Source organism: Carlito syrichta, unplaced genomic scaffold, assembly GCF_000164805.1.
Source record: "Carlito syrichta isolate Samal-C Ts95f unplaced genomic scaffold, Tarsius_syrichta-2.0.1 Scaffold313642, whole genome shotgun sequence".
NCBI lineage: Eukaryota > Metazoa > Chordata > Mammalia > Primates > Tarsiidae > Carlito > Carlito syrichta.
Window position 1 is genome coordinate 170,976 of NW_007257738.1, and position 18,210 is coordinate 189,185.

The following is an 18,210-nucleotide window of genomic DNA, read 5'->3' on the forward strand; positions in this document are numbered from 1 at the left end:
CAACCCACGGGCTCAGGCAGTCCACTCACCTCAGCCTCCCAAAGGCGCGGGATTACAGGCTGAGCCACCGAGCCCGAATGCCAGATGGTGGTAGAGGCTATGGAAAGACGAAAGCAGGGAAAGGGAGGAGGATGTGGGGAGTGGGGTAGGACGGTCTTCACAAAGAAGCTTCTTGAACATTCCATGGATGTCCTTGACACAGCAGGGCATGTTCATTGTCACACAACTTTCCCATCTTAGTTTTCTCACTTGGACACAGAGACCTCTTAGAGCCTGTCCCCTGCTATCCTAGTCCTGTGGACATAACCCAGAGCTGGTAACGGGAAGTCAGCTCCTGCCCTAGCCTTCCTCACTGACAGCATGGAGTGACATGGGTAGTTCTTGTCTGCTGGTCTTTCCGCTCTGACCCTGCTCCCTTACAAATGAGAATCTGTTACATTTAGAAATAGACCCACTTCTGAGTCTTTGTGTTTTTCTTTTGTGTATATGGGCCAATTTGATTTTTAAATGCTTAAAATTCTATTGGGTGATTTGTTTTCCCCTAAATATCATCAATAAGGAAAGTTCCCATAGTTCATATTATAGATACATGAAGCTGGAAATATCATAGAAATGTGAAACTTCGTTTTACAGGTCGAGTCTGTGGGACCCAGAAAGTTGAATGACCTTTCTGATGTCACAGAGCTGTTGAGTAGCATAGTTGGGGGCTAGAACTCCAGCATGTGCTTCCTCTACAGCATTGTCTTTTAATTCAGCTCATTCGTTTACTTCTTACTGTAGAAGTGAAAAGGCTTTTGAAGAGAACTTGCAAAATATAGAGGACTTTAGAGAGAAAAAGAAACACGATAGTCCCACATGCAAAATGTATTCACATTTTGTTGTGTTTTTTTCCAGTCTTATATGTGTGTGATATTGTGGACATTTTCTCAATGTCCTAGAAAGTTTTTAGAAAACAATTTTTTTTTTTTTTTGAGTTGGAGTCTCACTCTGTTGCCCAGGCTCTAGTGCAGTGGCACGCTCACAGCCACCATATTCTTGACCTGCTGGGCTCAGGCAATCCTTCCACCTCAACCTTCCAAGTAGCTGGGACCACAGACTCGCTCCACCGTGCCTGGCTTATCTTTTTTCTATATTGTAGAGATGAGGTCTTGCCAAGTTACCCAGGCTGGTCTCGAACCCATGGGCTCAAGCAATCCTCTCACCTCGGCCTCTCAAGGTGCAGGGATTATAGGTGTGAGCCACTGTGCCCGACCAGAAAACAATTTTTATTGGTTATATTATTTGCCCTGTTTTGGGGATATAAATAATGGTCTTGTCCTCCAGACATTAGGTTGGCCGTTAGTCAACAAATGAATGGACTCTGCACGTGTTGACATTGCTGATTGGCATCCAGTAGTTGTTTATTTAACTCGTGTCTGGTGTTTAAATTGCTGCTGTTATTCCTGTTTAAATAGAATTTGAACCTGCCCCGTGAAGAGACTTGTATCCTAAAGCTTTTGTTGGCTCGCCAGCTCGTCTCCCTGGATGCCAGTTTTCTTACTCTGTGCGTGCAGGATCTTCCATCCGCCCCTTCTCTGAGAACGAGGTGAACTCTGGGCCTCTCTTCAGAAACTCACAGGCACACAGAACTTCATGCGTAATTTTAGAGGGTTCATGGGCCACCTTCTCCCTAAGTTCAGCCTTAGATTCCAGACTGAGAAACACTAGAAGGCAGATAGTGTGGACTGCATTTCTGTCACTGTTTGACTCCATCTGTAATGACAAAAATAATTGTGAGCATCAGACTTTATACCAGAATGTATTTTTTGTTTTAAATGAACTCTTCCCTTCCCACCTCTGCCCGCTGCCACTTTTATTCTGTCTTGTGGTCCCTCCGTCTCTTCTGCTTAATGACTCAACTCCCTTGCTCCCCAAGCCCATTGCCTCTGATGCCGTTCTGGTCTTTGTGTCACGCATCTCCTGTCTTTTCTCTGTTGTGTTTTTGTCTTTCTCGGAAGGGCAGATTATTTTGCGGATACCTTTTCTTTTCTTTGGCCAGTGAGCTGACCAGTAACAATACACTGTGGAAAATCTTTAGTCATTTGCTCCTTTTTACAGTTTTAAAAATTTCTACTTTTTCTGTTTCCTTAGAACAAGAGGAAATGAATGATCACTTTGGAATAGAGATGTAAATACATGCATACCTGTACGGATATATGTGCGTGTATATTTTTTTCCTTTTGCCTTTAAAGTTTTGGGTTTTGTTGTTGTTGTTGTTTGTTTGTTTGTTTAGTTGGAGTCTCACTTCATTGCCCAGGCTGGAGTGCAGTGGCACACCCGCAGCCACCCCAGTGTCAACCTGCTGGGCTCAGGCTATCCTTCTGTCTCAACCTTCCAAGTAGCTGGAACTACAGGCATGTGCTATCACGCCTGGCTAATTTTTTGACTTACTGTAGAGATGAGGTCTCACCAAGTTGCCCATGCTGTTCTTGAACCCATGGGCCCAGGCAATCCTCTCACTGAGTTGCCCAGGCTGTTCTCGAACCCATGGGCTCAGGCAGTCTTCTCACCTTGGCCTCCCAAAGTGCTGGGATTATAGACTTGAGCTACCGTGCCCAGCCTGATTGTTATGTTTTAAATATCCTTTTGATTGCCAAAAGTCCCTAATATAGAGAGTAAAAAATTCTATTAGGTTGAGTTAATTTATATTCAGTTTGTGTGGTTATTCCTCATATGATTCTTTGCTATAACCAATACAGTTTTAAAATTTATATATATTTGGTACCCAAATTGGTTTATTTGTACTTTTATTTATTTATTTACTTATTTATTTATTTATTTATTTATTTTGAGTCGGAATCTCACTCTGTCACCCATGCTGGAGTGTAGTGGCACACTTACAACCCCCACAGTCTCGACCTGCTGGGTTCAGTTGATCCTTCCACCTCAGCTTTCCAAGTAGCTGGAACTACAGGCGCGCACCACCATGCCTGGCTAATTTTTTTATTTATTGTAGAGATAAGGTCTTGCCAAGTTGCCCAGGCTGGTCTCGACCCATGGGTTCAGGCAGTCCTCTCACCTTGCACTCCCAAAGTGCTGGGATTATAGGCATGAGCCACCATGCCCAGCCTATTTATACTTTTTAAAGGTTCAGTTATACTCTTTCCAGGTATATCTTTATGTCAAAAAATGTCTGTTAAGTTTTGTAGAATAACACTTTCTTACCTGGGAGAAAGGGACATTTTAATTTTTAGTAAACTATATGCCAGGTTGAGAGTTATGAGCAGTTGAAAGCTTCTGCCTTAATTTGGGCCCTTAACAAATGCACATGTTTGCATATTTTATAAGTACTCCATTTCACTTTAGAGCTAAAGATGACCAGTGAGACAAAACCAACACCTACATTCAATTCAGCAAGTTATATTTTGAGTGTTTCCATCCCTAAAACGCTGGAGAGTCAAAGGTGACTAGGATACAGTTCCTGCCCTCAACGAATTTACAGTCTCACTGAAGAGTGGACAGGAACAAACTTAATAAAAGGTAGACGCTGAGAAGTTTCCTAGTAGAGGTAAAAGTAGTGCTCAGAAAGTTAACAGAGAAGGAGTGAATTCATTCTGACTGGGAGGATCAAGGGAGGCTTCATGGAGAAGGTGGCATTTAAACTGGGGCTTGGGCATGAGACAGAGTCTCCATGTGAGACTTCTTCCACGTATCAGCGTGCAGTGGAAGTCCATCTTAAGGAAAGAAGAGGAAAATGGGGGCTTTGAGTCTAATATTAACCTTTTTTAGAGTCAAAAATTACCCTCAGAAAACTCCTTAAATTTCCTGTAAAGTTTTCATGGGTTTTGCATACTCAACCTATATGAAAAATTTGTTTACATATTAAAATTTGAGACTTGCCAGGTATGGTAGCTCATACCTGTAACCCCAGCACTTTTTGAGAGGCCCAGATGGAAGGATCGCTTGAGCCCAGAAGTTTGAAACCAGCCTGGGCAACATAACAAGACCTTGTCTCTACAAAACATCAAAAAATTAGCCAAGCGTGGCAGCACACACCTGTAGCCCCAGCTACTTGGAAGACTGGGGTGGAAGGATCACCTGAATCCAGGAGGTCAAGGCTGTGGTGAACCGTGGTCATGCCACTGCACTCCAGCCTGGGTGACAAAGTGAGATTCTGACTCACAAAACACGAAGTTCTGAGGACAAAGCCTATATTCAGAAGCATCCATTCCATCTTGCTTCTGGAGCGTCCCTGCTTCCCCACAGCATTTACTCCATACAGTTTTAACCGTAACATTCTGCACCCTTCTCACGTGTCAGTAGATGTGTTTGTTATTGTAAGGGTTAAACAAGCTGGTGTGTGGAGCTAGAGGTTAGTAGATCATAGGAGTTTGGTGAATGAGGAATCTGAATCTCGAGGTCTGACGTATACCTTGCTCTTTGAAATATTATAAAGGAAAACTTGACCACCTACTTCCTGTCCTCCTAAAATGGCATTTCCTCTAGTGGCCAGATGTCAACCTCAGGTCTTCAGACTTCAGCCTCATGAGCCCTTTAGAGAAACCCACATCCTCTTTGGAGGTTTAGGATCTGAAGTGAGATGCTGTGCCGTGTGACTCTTTGCCCATCAGATTTCTAAAGTGTTGATGTGTCTGAACGGGCAGTATGGAACACAAGCGCTGAGAAGTTTGGTGGTGGGGAAGCTGGCAGTAGTATCTCCATGCTCCATCAAACCCTTAGAGTTTCGTTCTTTCCTAAGTTGGGCCCACTTGAAGGTGGTAGACGTAGATGACTGCCTTACTCTCAAAATTACTTGACTCCCTCTGGGATTTAAGTATATTGCTCTGAGATGGGGGCAAGGTGAATTTTGCTGCTTTGTTTTCTATAAACATGTTGAGAACCTTGTCTGGTGCATTAATCAGTCCCCCCTTTATGTAAATCTCTGTGTGAAGAACTTTAAAAAAAAAATTGACTTGCTTTACAGCTTCGTATGTTTTCTCTTTCTGTTGATATAGATTATGGAATTGATCATGTTTTTCTTTTTGTCTTGGCTTCCTGGAAGCTCAGAGCCAATTAAAAGTTTTTTCCTTGGTTACAAAACAAATATAAAGTCATTGCTAAAAAGATTGGAAAAATATTTAAAAACTTCAAGAAGAAGCCCTGGCTCATGACATGAACATGTGGGGTTCAAGGTGAATATCTGAAGGCAGCTGTCACAATCAAGCAGCAAGACAGGTGAATTTTAAATTGCTGAAGCACTTGGTCTTGTGTTGTGTAACACAGTTGGTGGAATTATCATTTTAGATCACACAGCCAAAGTCCTGAATTTAAGACTAAAGTTAATTTCTTCAGATTGGCATAACGACAGAACAACAATAACAGTGGTTACCATTAAATGAACACTTACTTTGTACCGACCACTTAGAGACAGTTTAAAACTTGTCTATTCAAAATATAAAAATTAACTGGGCATGGTGCCACATACCTGTAGTCCTTGCTACTTGAGAGGCTGAAGTGGGAGGATTGCTTGAGTCCAGGAGTCCAAGGCTGCAACGAGCTATGATTGCCCCACTGCATTCCAGCCTGGATGAGATTCTGTTTTAAAAAAATAATAATAACTCAAAGACCTTTTTTCTTCTTCACTCAACTCCTTTGATGGAGTTCAACCCAGATGTGCTATTATCTTTAACTGCTGCTGAGTAGTGATCAGTATTGTGCTCTTTTAGCAGTTTGAGCATTGTTAGAATAAACAACTGGTTCAACATAACATCATAATTAAGACTGTGTATACTGGGTCCATATTACCACTGCTCACTGCGTAACCTTGTGCATGTATTTAACTTCTTTGAGCACTAGTGTTCTCATCTGTGAAATGGGGGTAATAGTGTTACAGAGAGTTGTGATGAGTATTAAATTAGTATCTGCGCAGAGCTTGAACAGTACTTGGGCCATGGTGAGCACTTAATAGTGTTTGTCAAATAAAGAACCTTTTAGGTTCCTTCTCATTCCTTACAGAATACTCCAGGGTATTTTGACCCAACAGATAGGATAGCATTTTTCTTGTTAAAGCGCAGACATTCTGGTGGCTTAATGAAAATGGGAATTTAAGGAAGAACTGGGCTACTTAGAACTTCTTGAGCCACTTGTAAAAGATGTTCCAGTTGTTGGTTGTGGTGTACTTAAGTCAGGCTGTGTGTCTTGTTTTGTGCTTGTGATGCCATCTTTTCTTCTCTCTCTGATTTGTAGAACATTTCTAAGTTTTGACTTCACTGTTACTTTAATTCTCTGAATATCTGAGACTCTTTGGGTTTTTTTTTTTCCTATCCTCTAGTAAGTTTACAAAAAAATTTTTTTTGAAATTCATGGATAATATTATTTTGGAACCCTGATTTGATAGAGAGTTTTTATTTACCCTGAAAGATTATCCAAGGTTGAGAAATTCAGTAGTTTTTAAACGATATTATTATGGAAGCCTCTAATTTTTTGTGGACTCGTTGAGCCCTTGTGATTTGTTTCATAGTTAATATCCACACTCAGAAAGATTTGTGGTGTTCAAGTGACTGAGACTCATCTTGGCTGTTGAAGTGGACTTGACACTTGGGAGAGGAGGAGGCTGCGGGGACACTGGGTGGCATCTCAGCTCCCCTCCCACCTTCTTTGAACCCTCCCAGCCTCTACTTTGTGAGAGAAGTGGGAGACCTGTACCTGTATGTACCTGTATCTTATTTAATAGTTCATATGTTTCCCTGGGTAGTGAACCTTTGGCACCTATTGTTGCTGTCAGTAACCACCTCCATTGTTGATTGACTACTAGTACTGCTGTTTGCGATTACTAAATGCTCCCTGATTTCAAGGAAAAAAGCAGAGTAGCTTACTGGGAAAAGCTCTGCAGCATCCCAGGAAGTAAAGAGTAATATTTAATTCTATCTCTGATGCCTGTTTCCTTGTCACTTTTTAATAAATCCCTAAACACCTCTGTTTTAATTTTTCCTGAGAGATAATTAAAAAAAAAAAATTATTCCACTGTTAAGTGTCAGGAAATAATAAAAATAGCAGACTTTTGGGAAAACACATTTGGGGTACCAGTTACTTTCCTGTGCTTTTGTATATCTCTCTTTTAATGTTATTAATTTGTTATTTATGATGTCTGTTCCTCTTGCCTTCGAAGCTAGGTAGGAAGTTCTTCCAAGGGAGAAACACCCTGCCTGACAGTCTTACCGTGATCCTCTTAGTGCCCACTCCTGGGCACATTACCCTCTGGTACCCACACACCTGGATTTGAAGTATTATTCTGTTTAGTAAAAGCATTTGGAGTGATACGTGGTATCCCATGAAAATGTCCAATGACCTCATCTTTCTGGCATGAGATAGTAGGTAAGTTAAGCTTTGTGTGCTGCGGTCTGTCTCGCAGGGAGAAACTCTCTTTTTACACCCGCGTCCATGAGGTGCCGATTGCGAGAACACCCTTGCTGACTGCTCCTCCCTGCTCTGAGCGTCAGCCACGCATTTGGTGCTTAGCCATAACACATAAATGAAAGCATTCCCAAACCATCAGAAGTTCAGAACAACCAGACGACCTGGCTGTCTCTTCAGCTCTGGGAGCTTCAGATTCGAAGTAATTATGGAGTCTCACTGTGGTTGGTTTTCTTTTCAACACTGCACTATTTTGATTCGGATTGACTTGGCCCACGCCGTGTGGAACAGACACAATAAGGCCGGTCTTTATCAGAGAGGCAGGACACTGTGTATTGTTAGGTTTGGGGTTTGTTTTCCTCTGGCCAGCAAGTGGGAACCTCCCATTTTCTAGCAGTAGTAACACCCCTGGAGGCTGGCCTTGGCTGTCATGCCTTCCCACCCCACAGGCTCTGCAGACCTGGCCGGCGGGGCTGACCACTTGTGCCTGGGAAGCCAGCTTCCTCTCCCTCCTCAGGCCACTGGCATGCGTGTGCCTCGCGCAGCCAGGGACTCGCAGCTGTTCCAGTTGCAGACTTTCTGACTTGCGTTTGTAGCCGAGAATGCAGGCTGATAAATGCAAGACAAGTAGCAGAAGTGTCAAAAAGGAACTGGTGATCGAGTCCCCCTTGCAGCACAGGAATGCAGCTCAGGGAGACGTGGAGGTGGAGAGCCCAGGCCCCGTGCTGGTAAGAGGGTCTTGTCCAAGGCACTGCTGGGCTTTCCCAGGCAGTGTTGTGTTGTGTGTATGGATGGGTCGACGCCTCTTGCCTCTTTTCAACTTCAGAACTTGCTCTGCCTGTCTCTTGTGAACCCTCCTCTCTCTCTCGGCGGAGTGACTTCGGTTCCACTTTGATTCTTCTTTGTGAAGAAAGAAATGTTGACATTTTGTGGGTGAATGTGGTTTCTAGGAGGTTTCTTTGTGTAGAACAATTATGTATTGTTCAAAATGATGTCCCACCTAGCTGCAGCATTTCCAGATGTAAGCCCAGGGAAGCATATTTTAATTGCAATTATAGGGTTGAAAAGAAGATGTACTTTGCAAAATCAAAACCTTCCCTATGTCATTTATGTTATTGAGAAATAAAGCAGGTGCCATTGGGGGGTTCTAAGGAGTATAACTTGAAAAGTTTGCATCGTTTAAAAGGATAAGATTACGTATGTTCTCTTTCACTCATTTCAGCAGGAGGTTTGCCTTGAATAAATTGTAGGAAAGAACGTAAACTGTGAACCAACTGATGGAAACATTTCTCCTCCTACCATTAGCTAAACTCTCAGCAGTTTGGATAAAGCCAAGTGCTTCGGTGGACTTTGTAAGGGAGGAATGTGAAAAATGATTGTGCTTTATCATCAATGAGTAGGTTGTGTTTCTCTCTTGGAATTTCTTTAGTACAATAAAGTCACATAATTTTTAAAGCAAACTGCAAAAACCACCAGCATGCACTGCAGAGGGGACAATTGAGCCTTTCAAATTATCTGTTAAAGAGATTGTTAAATTAGTACGTAGTGATTTTTATAGAGGAATTTTTTTTTGACATGGAGATTTAGTTGCTGTTACCACAAAGTGCTTGATTACCAATTTACTTAATTTTTAATGAACGTCTGTGAGAATCTGAACTTAAACTTTCCTATCACAGATTTGATTTCAGCTGAAATGCCTTCCTTTGTGACTTGTGAGACTGCCTTACATTGCATTGCCTTCAAAACTATATTGCTAATCCTGCACTGTCAGTAAAATAAGATGGTCTTTTGTCACTGCAGATTTTCATGTGAGAGATGTGGGTTTCTTTTTTCCTCTGGTGCATTGTTTAGAAACGCGATTCATTATTTTGGATTCCTCACTCCTAATATAATAGCTCATTTATCTATTGAGTTGCTTACAGGCTATATAGATTTAAATGCTTAAAGCAGCTGATGTAACTTATGATTTCTTGGAGGAAGTGGTGTGGTTTGGGTTCCCTTGTGAATATTCTTAAAAATCTTCTGTCAGTGATTCTCCAGATGTGCAGAAATATTTGTCTAGAAGACAGCATTTACTGTAGAAAGATGCCGTGTGATTTTTTTTTTTCCACTCACACAAGTGCCTTTTTAAACTTACTTCTCTTTCTAGTGCTCAAGCTATTTGTTGTTCATGTCCCAGTGATTTATGTAGGTAAATCTCATTCCAGGCAGCTCCATGGGGAGGTCTTTTTCTACTGCTGTGGATAGGGCTCTGCTGGCTGCGGCTGCAGCTGGTGGGAATGCTCTCAGCAGGGCCTAGAAACTTCTGGCAATGTGGAGATCCCCAGCTCTGCATACCTGCAGAGAGGTGTGAAGGTGCAAGGAAGGCAGCAGTGGCACAAGGAGTTTTTTTCTTTTCTTTTCACTTATGGAGACCTGTTGGCCATGCTAGTCTCACTATGTTGGCCATGCTAGTCTTGAACTCCTGGGCTCAAGCTATTCTCCCACCTCTGCCTCCTAAAGTGCTGGGTTCAGTAACCACCACTGGCCAAGAAGCTTTTTCTTATCTGACATTGTTTCTTCTAGCAGTGTAAACAAGATAAAAAGAGCTAATATCAGATAGGAGAAGCAAGACCTCTGCCTAGGGCAGATCTCCTTACCTGTGACTGTCACTGCCCACTGGCAAATAAGGATGCAGCAGACTGCTGAGAATATAACTTGCTTCTCAAGATGACTTTTTAACAAATAGGCAGACACAACCCTGAGATCTGTTTGTAGTAGTGCTGCTCATTGTTATAATGTCAGCAGCCCACAGGCTTAAGAAACCCCAAGTCTGGGCAAGACATGGTGGCTCAAGCCTGTAATCCCAGTACTTCAGGAGGCCCGGGTGGGAAGATCACTTGAGGCTAGGAATTTGAGGCCAGCCTGGACGATACAGCGAGAACCTGTCCCTCCCCCCAAAAAAGGAATCCCCAAGTCTGTCTATAAATTGAATGGATTATACTGAGAGATGTTTACGTGTAGGTAATAGACTTTATTCAGGAGGTAGCACTTTGGAATCAAATTTTGCTGGTTTTAGTTACGTACACAAGCATTCCTTGGGGAAATATTATATAATTTAGAAAGGATAAAAGTAATGCATGTAGTAAAAAGTGAGAAAAACAAAGTACCCTTATGTGTACTCTCCAGAAAGTGACTGCTGTTAATAATTTGGAATGTATACTTCCAGACTTTTTCCTGTGCACGTAACAGTATAAATATATGTTGTATGTGTGCACATGCACACACAATTTTGGAAAATGTCCTAATACACAATAGATCTCTGCACTAAATTTCTCCCAAAACACCCTCCTTTGTCACCATAGATGGACTTATGCCGTTATTTTTAATGGCTGTATTTCATTTTATGTCTATACCATAATGTGGTGGTTTTTTGTTTCTAATTCTTTGCAGTTGGTAACAATGCCGTAGTGAATGTCCTGCTAAGTATATCTTAAAATATGTATGCAAATCAGAAGCACTGCAGTACAGTACTTGTTTTAGAAACTTTCTGCTAGAAGTTCCTCTTGCCCTGATGTTTGGCAACACTTTGTGTCTTTTTCCCTCTGCCAGGGTAGCAATGAAGCATTTCCTTCACAGTGGCTTCTTATTCAGTGCTAGGGAACGACAGTGTTTCCAAGAGAAGTATGTGTTTGGATATTATAAAGTTTCAGAGGCTGCCAGGTTCAACTTACAGGCACCTACATGGGTGGGTCTTGTCCCCTGCATTGTGACAGTAGGTGGGGGAGGAAGCACATGGTGAAACTTCCCCATTCCTATCCAGGCTGGCTGCCAAACTCATTGAGAAAGGACTTTTAGGGGCTGGGAATGACCACCAGGGGAACAGGCAGGATATTCATTCTTGATGTTGTCTACATGTTACCTTGCTCACATTTGAATACCTATTTTTGCCCCCCAAACTCTGAAGTAGTTCCTGGAAATAATTTATTTTAATTGTTACTGCAACCGTTTAGAGGAAAAAGGTGTGGCCTCAAAGAGTCAGAAGGATGGGTTACACTATGCCGTGTGTATGGCCCTTTTGTTGGGTTTTTGGTTGGCTGGCTAAGGATATAGCAGAGGTCTTATTTGGGGAGTCTTGAGGGTTGAAGGATATGAACATAGGGAAGAACTGATTTTTTGCATGTTAGGTGTACTCACTAAGTATTTTTTAAACAGCATCTGTTCAAAGACACCTTTTAGGTTGTTCATATTTCCCTGGGATCCTCGAGGGTTGAAACCTGAATTTGAGTTCTTATTTTAATGTCTGAATGAACACATGATTCCCGCAACTAAACAGCTCCGTGGGAAGCAGCATATGTGTCCGTGTGGGAAGGAGTAAAGGCTCTGGCTTCTGGCTGGACAGGTCAGTAAATGACCCGGGAGCTCCTCTGTCTCCCCAAGAGGGAGGGGATGAGACTGGGAAATCTTTTCCATCCCTGAAGTTCTGTTTGCTCTAGAATTCTAGAAATATAAGACACAAACGCTCAGGCCTAAGCTCACGGGTGTTGATCACGTTGTTAAAATTCTGTAAGACTTCAGATGACTGTGATTGAGTTAAGTTCTACTTACGTGCCTTTCTGCCCTGCAGGTTTTCCTGCATCCCTATGGACAACTTCAGAAAATATGAGTTAATGATATAATGTTGATGATTTACAATAAGTTGTTTCCCTTTTAAAAAAATTATTAGGCGGTGAAGGAAAGAAGTTCGCAAACTTTTTATAGTGACATATTCCTAGGTGACAAAAACAGGAAATTTTACTTATTCAGAGCTATAGACCTTCGCTACTGTACTCTCTGTGTTTCCTGTTCATTTGTTTATTCGTTAGTTCATTCAACCTACTTTTGTTTTGGGACAGTGTTTCACTCTGTTGCCCAGGTTGGAGTGCAGTGGCATGATCATGGCTCATAGCAGTCTCAACCTCCTGGGCTTGGACAATCCTTCTGGCCCAGCCTCTTAAGTAGCTGGGACTACAGGCATGTGCTATCATACCCGACTAATTTTTTGATTTTTTTTTTTTTTGTAGAGATGAGGTCTCACTGTGTTGCCCAGGCTGGTCTTGAACTCCTGGGCTCAGGCAGTTCTCCTGCCTTAGCTTCCTAGAGTGTGGGATTACAGGCAAGAGCCATTCATTGTACCCAGCCTCAATCTATATTGTAAGTACAAAGATTTGCTGGATTTACTAGATAGTGCATTGAGCTGGATGTGACCAACGTCCTCCCTCTCCCCAGGCAGCAAGGTCCAAGTAATGAAGGGGTTTATTCCTCAGAAATGCTTGCTTTTTTTTTGAGTTGAAGTCTCACTCCATTGTCCAGGCTGGAGTGCAGTGGAATGCTCATGGCCACCCAGCATCAACCTACCGGGCTCAGGCAATCCTTCCACCTCAGCCTTCCAAGTAGCTGGAACTACAGGCACTCGCTACCACACCTGGCTAATTTTAAAAAATTTATTGTAGAGACAGGTCTCACCAAGTTGCCCAGGTTGGTCTTGAACCGCTGGGCTCAGCCAATCCCTTTGTCTTGGCTTCCCAAAGTGCTGGGATTACAGGCTTGAGCCACTGTGCCCAGCCAGAAATGCTGTCATGTGATACTTACCAGACACAGTATCGGTGTCACCTGTCCTTTCCAGACACTTAGGCAGACAGCACTTAAATCATCAGCAGCTCCAGGAAGGATGTGCTCTGGGATGTTTTAGCACCCGGAGTGGGCATAGCCCCGCTGTAAGAAGGCATAGGCACAACTCAGGATGTTCATATGAGCAGTGTGTGCCAGTGAGGTCCTGCTGTTGCATACCTATTTGGGAGAGTGTTCGGGGTAGGACCCTCTGGGGAGCACACACTTAGACAGGGGGAGAATGAATTTAATAACCATGCCAGGCCTAGAAACTGTCCCAGTGATGGAGCTTCCACAGCTTCTGTCACTACCTCCTTCCAATGCCAACCCAGTCTTTCCTTCTGGGATTCTTGCTTGTATAGAAAGCTCCAATCGACCCAGCTCTGGCATGTTTCTTTTCTAATGTCTGTCATTAACATGGAGGCAGAATGGCTGGACACTGTTGTTTTTTTCGAGACAAGGTCTTGTTATGCTGCTCAGGCTGATCTTAAATTCCTGGCCTCAAGTTATCCTCCTGCCTCAGCCTCCCAAAGTGATGGGATTACAGGCGTGAGCCAGAGCACACAGGCCCTGGTCATTGCTTTTTATAGCAAGGCAATGCCAGCTGTCTTTTTTTTGTTTTCTTCTTTTGGTACAATCATGAAAATAGCAAATACTTGTATAATGCCTTGATCTGTACCAGGCACTGTTTTATGCCTGTTGAACATACTACTTCACTTAATCCTCCCAACTCCAGGAGGCAGGTGCTTCAGATGAGGGCACTGAGCCCAGAGAGGCTGGGTAACTTTCTCAGAGTTTCACATTTATTAAGTGGCAGAGTGAGGATTATAGACTTTTGGTCAGGTTTTCTAAAATCTATACATGGACATATATTAATTCATTAATGAAAATGAACATATCCATTTGAGCTCAGCATTGGGACTATGAAGATGAGCAAGAAAGGAAAAAGACACTGTCCTTAAAAACTTAAAAATCACCAGAGAAAGGCCAACTGGTTGAACCACAGAGACAGGTAAATAAAATGAGGCATCAGCTGGTAAAATATTTTGAGTTTAGAAACATCTTGTTTTCCTTCCTGGATTTCTTTTTTTAATTAACCTGCAACATGATCCAAGATAATCCTGAAATGTTTATTCCTTAATTGGTAAAATGTGCATTATAATCCCATAGTGTTTTCTATTTCGTTTTTTTTGGAATCAGTGTCTCACTAAGTTTCCTAGGCAGGAGTGCAGTGGCATGATCACAGCTCTCCTCAGCCTCCACCTCCTGGGCTTAGACAATTCTTCCACCTCAGCTTCCCAAGTAGCTGGGACTACAGGTGTGCACCTCCATGCCTGGTTAGTTTTTTGATATAAATATACATATATATTTGTAGAGATGAGATTTCACTATGTTTCCCAGGCTGGTCCTGAACTCCTGGCCTCAAATGATCATCTGCCTTGGCCTCCCAAAGTGCTGGGATTACAGGCATGAGCCACCGTGCCCAGCTGACCAGTAGTGTCATGTGCCATGTGCACAAGTGTGCTCTGCTCTTTCAAAAGGCAGTGTGTCAATATGAGGCAGCAGAAGGATGTACCAGAAGCTGGTGACATAGGCAGGCCAACGGAAAGCACTTTAGAGAGCAGAGACCTAATTTTGATCCCGAATCTGCCTCTCAGTCTCTAGGGATCACCACCCCGCCCCGCCCCACCTTCCTGGCCCTCACTTTTCTTATCTGTAAAATGAGAAGCGTGTAGTAAATAATCTCTAAGGTTTCTTCTGGGGCTCAAGCTCTGTGTTTTAGTGTCAGTATCTTTGATCTCAGAATAACCTGTGATGGTGCCAGGTTTAGGACTGTGGAGTTTTAGTTTCGGACTTTAAACCTAGCTTATTGGAAATTGTTTGGGTTTTGACTCATTTGCGACTGCTGATGTGAATTCACGTCATTCCAGATTCTGTTCCTGCTCGCTACTGATATGAATTTACCTCATCGTGGAAGACTGTCCTTTCGGGTTTGTAAACTGAATAAAAATACAAAGTATGGAATGCTCATCAGAGTGGTGTCTGAGGCAAATACAGGATATGTCTGCAGCTTTCAGCTGTATTGTGAAAATGTGACAATTTAGAAAAGACCATCTCATTTGTGCTTAATGACAGAAGTTTGCAGCAACCAGCTTCAGATTTTATTTTCACCCGTTCAGTATTAGGAAAGTGCAAAATGTGCTAGTCGCGTGTGTGTTTAGTTGTTGGAGCTGCAAAATGAGATATTGGGTTTCCACCCCATGTAGGCAGTAAGACCATTGAATGGGTTGCCACTTGGAAATGAATGCAAGTGGCAGCAGGATTTGGAGTTAGCAGGAAACTGGACAGGAGGTGCAAGAAGTCCTAGCTTGAGCCTGCAGATAGCAGATGACTGAGAGGATAATTTTGGAACCAAGAAGGCTTGGAAATTATAGTTTCTCCTCAACTTTCCAGAAGTTGAAGCATCCTGTAATGATGATATACTAGTGCTAAGTTTCTCCTAGAATGACGTTTTGAGGCTTTGGAAATTTTCAGTGCTCCTTTTCCTGACAAGAATATGTGCCACTTACCCATGGGTCGCTGAGGGCTCTGCCAGGTTCTTGGGGAGGAGCCAGTCTCATGTTCTGTTTTGAGATCTCCTTAATGTGGAGACTCGTCACTACCAAGGGAGAGGCAGCAGTGAGTGAAGCCCAGCACTCACTCTCTGGAGACCCCTTTCTTTTTTTTCTTTTTTTTTTGTGAGTTAGAGTCTCACTCTGTCACCCAGACTGGAGTGCAGTGGCCGCTCCGGGCCACCGCAGCCTCGACCTGCTGGACTCCGGCGATCCTTCCGCCTCAGCCTTCCAGTAGCTGGAGCTACAGGTGCACACTACCACACCTGGCTAATTTTTTATTTATTGTAGAGATGAGGTCTCGTCAAGTTGCCCAGGCGGGTCTTGAACCCGCAGACTCAGGGAATCCACTCACCTCAGCCTCCCAAGGCACGGGATTACAGGCTGAGCCACCGAGACCCCTTTCTAAGCCAAGACAATGTTGCATATCAGACAGAGGTCGCCACAGAGGCTGTCCTCCAGACCTCTCATCTCCGAAGGTTCTCTGGACTGCCTGACCAGCTCACCATGTTCAGTCTTTCCTTACGCCAAGCCAAGCTCCATCGTGCTATCAGACCATTCTTTCTAAAACACAGAGATGGTTATTAATTTTCTGTTAAAACCTCTTCTTTGACCTTCCTTTGCAGAGAAGGCAAAGCATGACCTCCTTGACTCGCAGAGGCTGACCCTGAGCTTGCTTGCTTACCTCATCTCCTGCAGCTTCCAAAATGTGTCCTGACCTGGGCTCTGCATTCCTCCACCTGGGTTGCTTTCACACCTGGGCACGGTTCTGCCCTTGCCTGGCATGCAGTGCACTAAATAAAAGGATACAATGCCCATTTATCCTTCAAGGCCCAGCTGACAGGCTGGCTTCTTTGAGAAACCTTTCAAAACCCTCTCCCTGCATTTCCCAGTGGCCTGTGTGTTCCCATCATGGCACTATGATTCCAGCAAGTTTAATAGGCATTTCTGCTTGTAGCTAAGGTTCATCCTTCAGCCTCCCCCCACTAACAGGGGGTTATGCCTAGCCAGAACCACCTGGTGGCTTTGTTTTCTTCACAGCCCATTTGTGACATAAATGTCACACCTTTTTTTTTCTCGGCTTCTTGGCATGGTCCTGGTGACTCTTGGGGGGACTGTACTGGCAAAGAAGAGTTACAGAAAGAACTTCTAGGGGAGACTAGATCAGAGGATCTTTCTCCTTTTCATTCTCCTCTCTTTTGTCACCGACATCCAAATGTGTTGAGCTGCCACAAAGTGGAAAAGGATGCAGAGGAGGGACTGGCTTGCTTCACATGTCATGTGGGCGTTATGCTCCTTACGTCTCTTGTGCTTCTGCTATTTTGACCTGTATTAAAATGTGGGTCAACATTTTACAGGAGTACTTGACAAACCTGGAAGCGCCAACACAGGTTCCTGAAGTTGAATGCCTCTCCCTGTTCCTCTTAGCGAGCAGCCCTTTCTTAGTACCTCTTCTTCCTGGCAGCCACACCTGAAGTCTTACTATCCTATTTGATGTGACAGTATGCCTAGAAAAATCATTGTGTGACTTTATCATAGCAGCTTCTCAGTCAGTTGATCAGATCTGAAAGAGGTGGTTGAGGTCCGCGAGATATTGGACAAAGAAAAAATTCTTCCTGGGGGTGAAGAGAGTTCACAAGAGTGGGGCTTATTGGAAGCACTGAGGAACACAGGTCCCTTGCTCTGTGTAACCATTAGACCAGGCCTAATGGTTTTGTCTCGAATATGGTAGTTCTTCCAAAAGTCTTATCTCCCCAAGTAAAAATTTCAGGAAGTGGATTATCCTTTTTTTCCCCAAGACATTTTAAAAACTAACTGTTAAGGTTTCATACCATCTATAATAGTGCTGTCTAATAGAAACAGAACATGCGCCATATATGCAATTTAAAATTTTCTAGTAGCCAAGTTAAAGTAAAAAGAAACAGGTGTCATTACTTTTACTAATATAATTTTAACCAGTATTTCAAAAATATTACCATTTCAGTATTTAATCCTTGTAAAAGTACCAGGGTATTTTATCTTCTTTTATTCTTTTATTAAGTCACTGACATTTGGTGTCTATTTTATGCCTACATTACAGCTGAATTCAGAATAGCCATATTTAAAGTGTCCCTTGCACGTAGCTAGTAGCTACTGCATTGAACAGTGCTGGTCTATAAACTTACACATTCTATAGCTTAAGCCTTAAACTAGAAATTTGTCGTTTTGGAGGGTGAGTCATATATTTGTGAATCTGTAGGGGGGAAAAGGTAAGATTTAAGTGTAAAGTTGAGTTTTCCTTGCAGATATCATGCCTTGAAATAGTTGATGACCATGTAAATTACATACATCTAAAGGTGTTAACATGTATCTAATAATTTAAACCTAGTTCTTTGGAAAGTTTTGGTATTTTGCACTATATTTTTTTAGATTCATGAGGTGAAAAATGATTATTGTCCAGAAAGGACTCTGCTTTTTGTCTCTGCCCTAGTGAGATGGTGAAGCCTGGGTAGTTCAGTGCGTGGTAGATCTCAGAGTTGGACAGAAAGCTCTAGGTTTCTGTCCTCTATCCCAGAGTGGGCAGTATTGGGCATTTCTC

The 18,210-nt window shown here is 42.9% G+C and overlaps 1 protein-coding gene across 5 annotated transcripts in view; it reads left to right on the top strand.

The window, feature by feature from the left end:
- DOCK9 (dedicator of cytokinesis 9) overlaps positions 1 to 18,210 on the top strand; it is a 239,202-nt gene that overhangs the window by 42,106 nt on the left and 178,886 nt on the right. For 3 of the 5 annotated variants that reach the window (XM_021718816.1, XM_021718817.1, XM_021718818.1), the window contains exon 1: positions 7,820 to 8,120. The exons of the other annotated variants lie outside the window; for them this stretch is intronic. In XM_021718816.1, coding sequence (XP_021574491.1) covers positions 7,995 to 8,120 — 126 coding nt within the window. In that variant the 5' untranslated portion in view covers positions 7,820 to 7,994. Of the gene's footprint in view, positions 1 to 7,819; positions 8,121 to 18,210 lie in introns of those variants that run through there. 5 annotated transcript variants of the gene reach the window in all.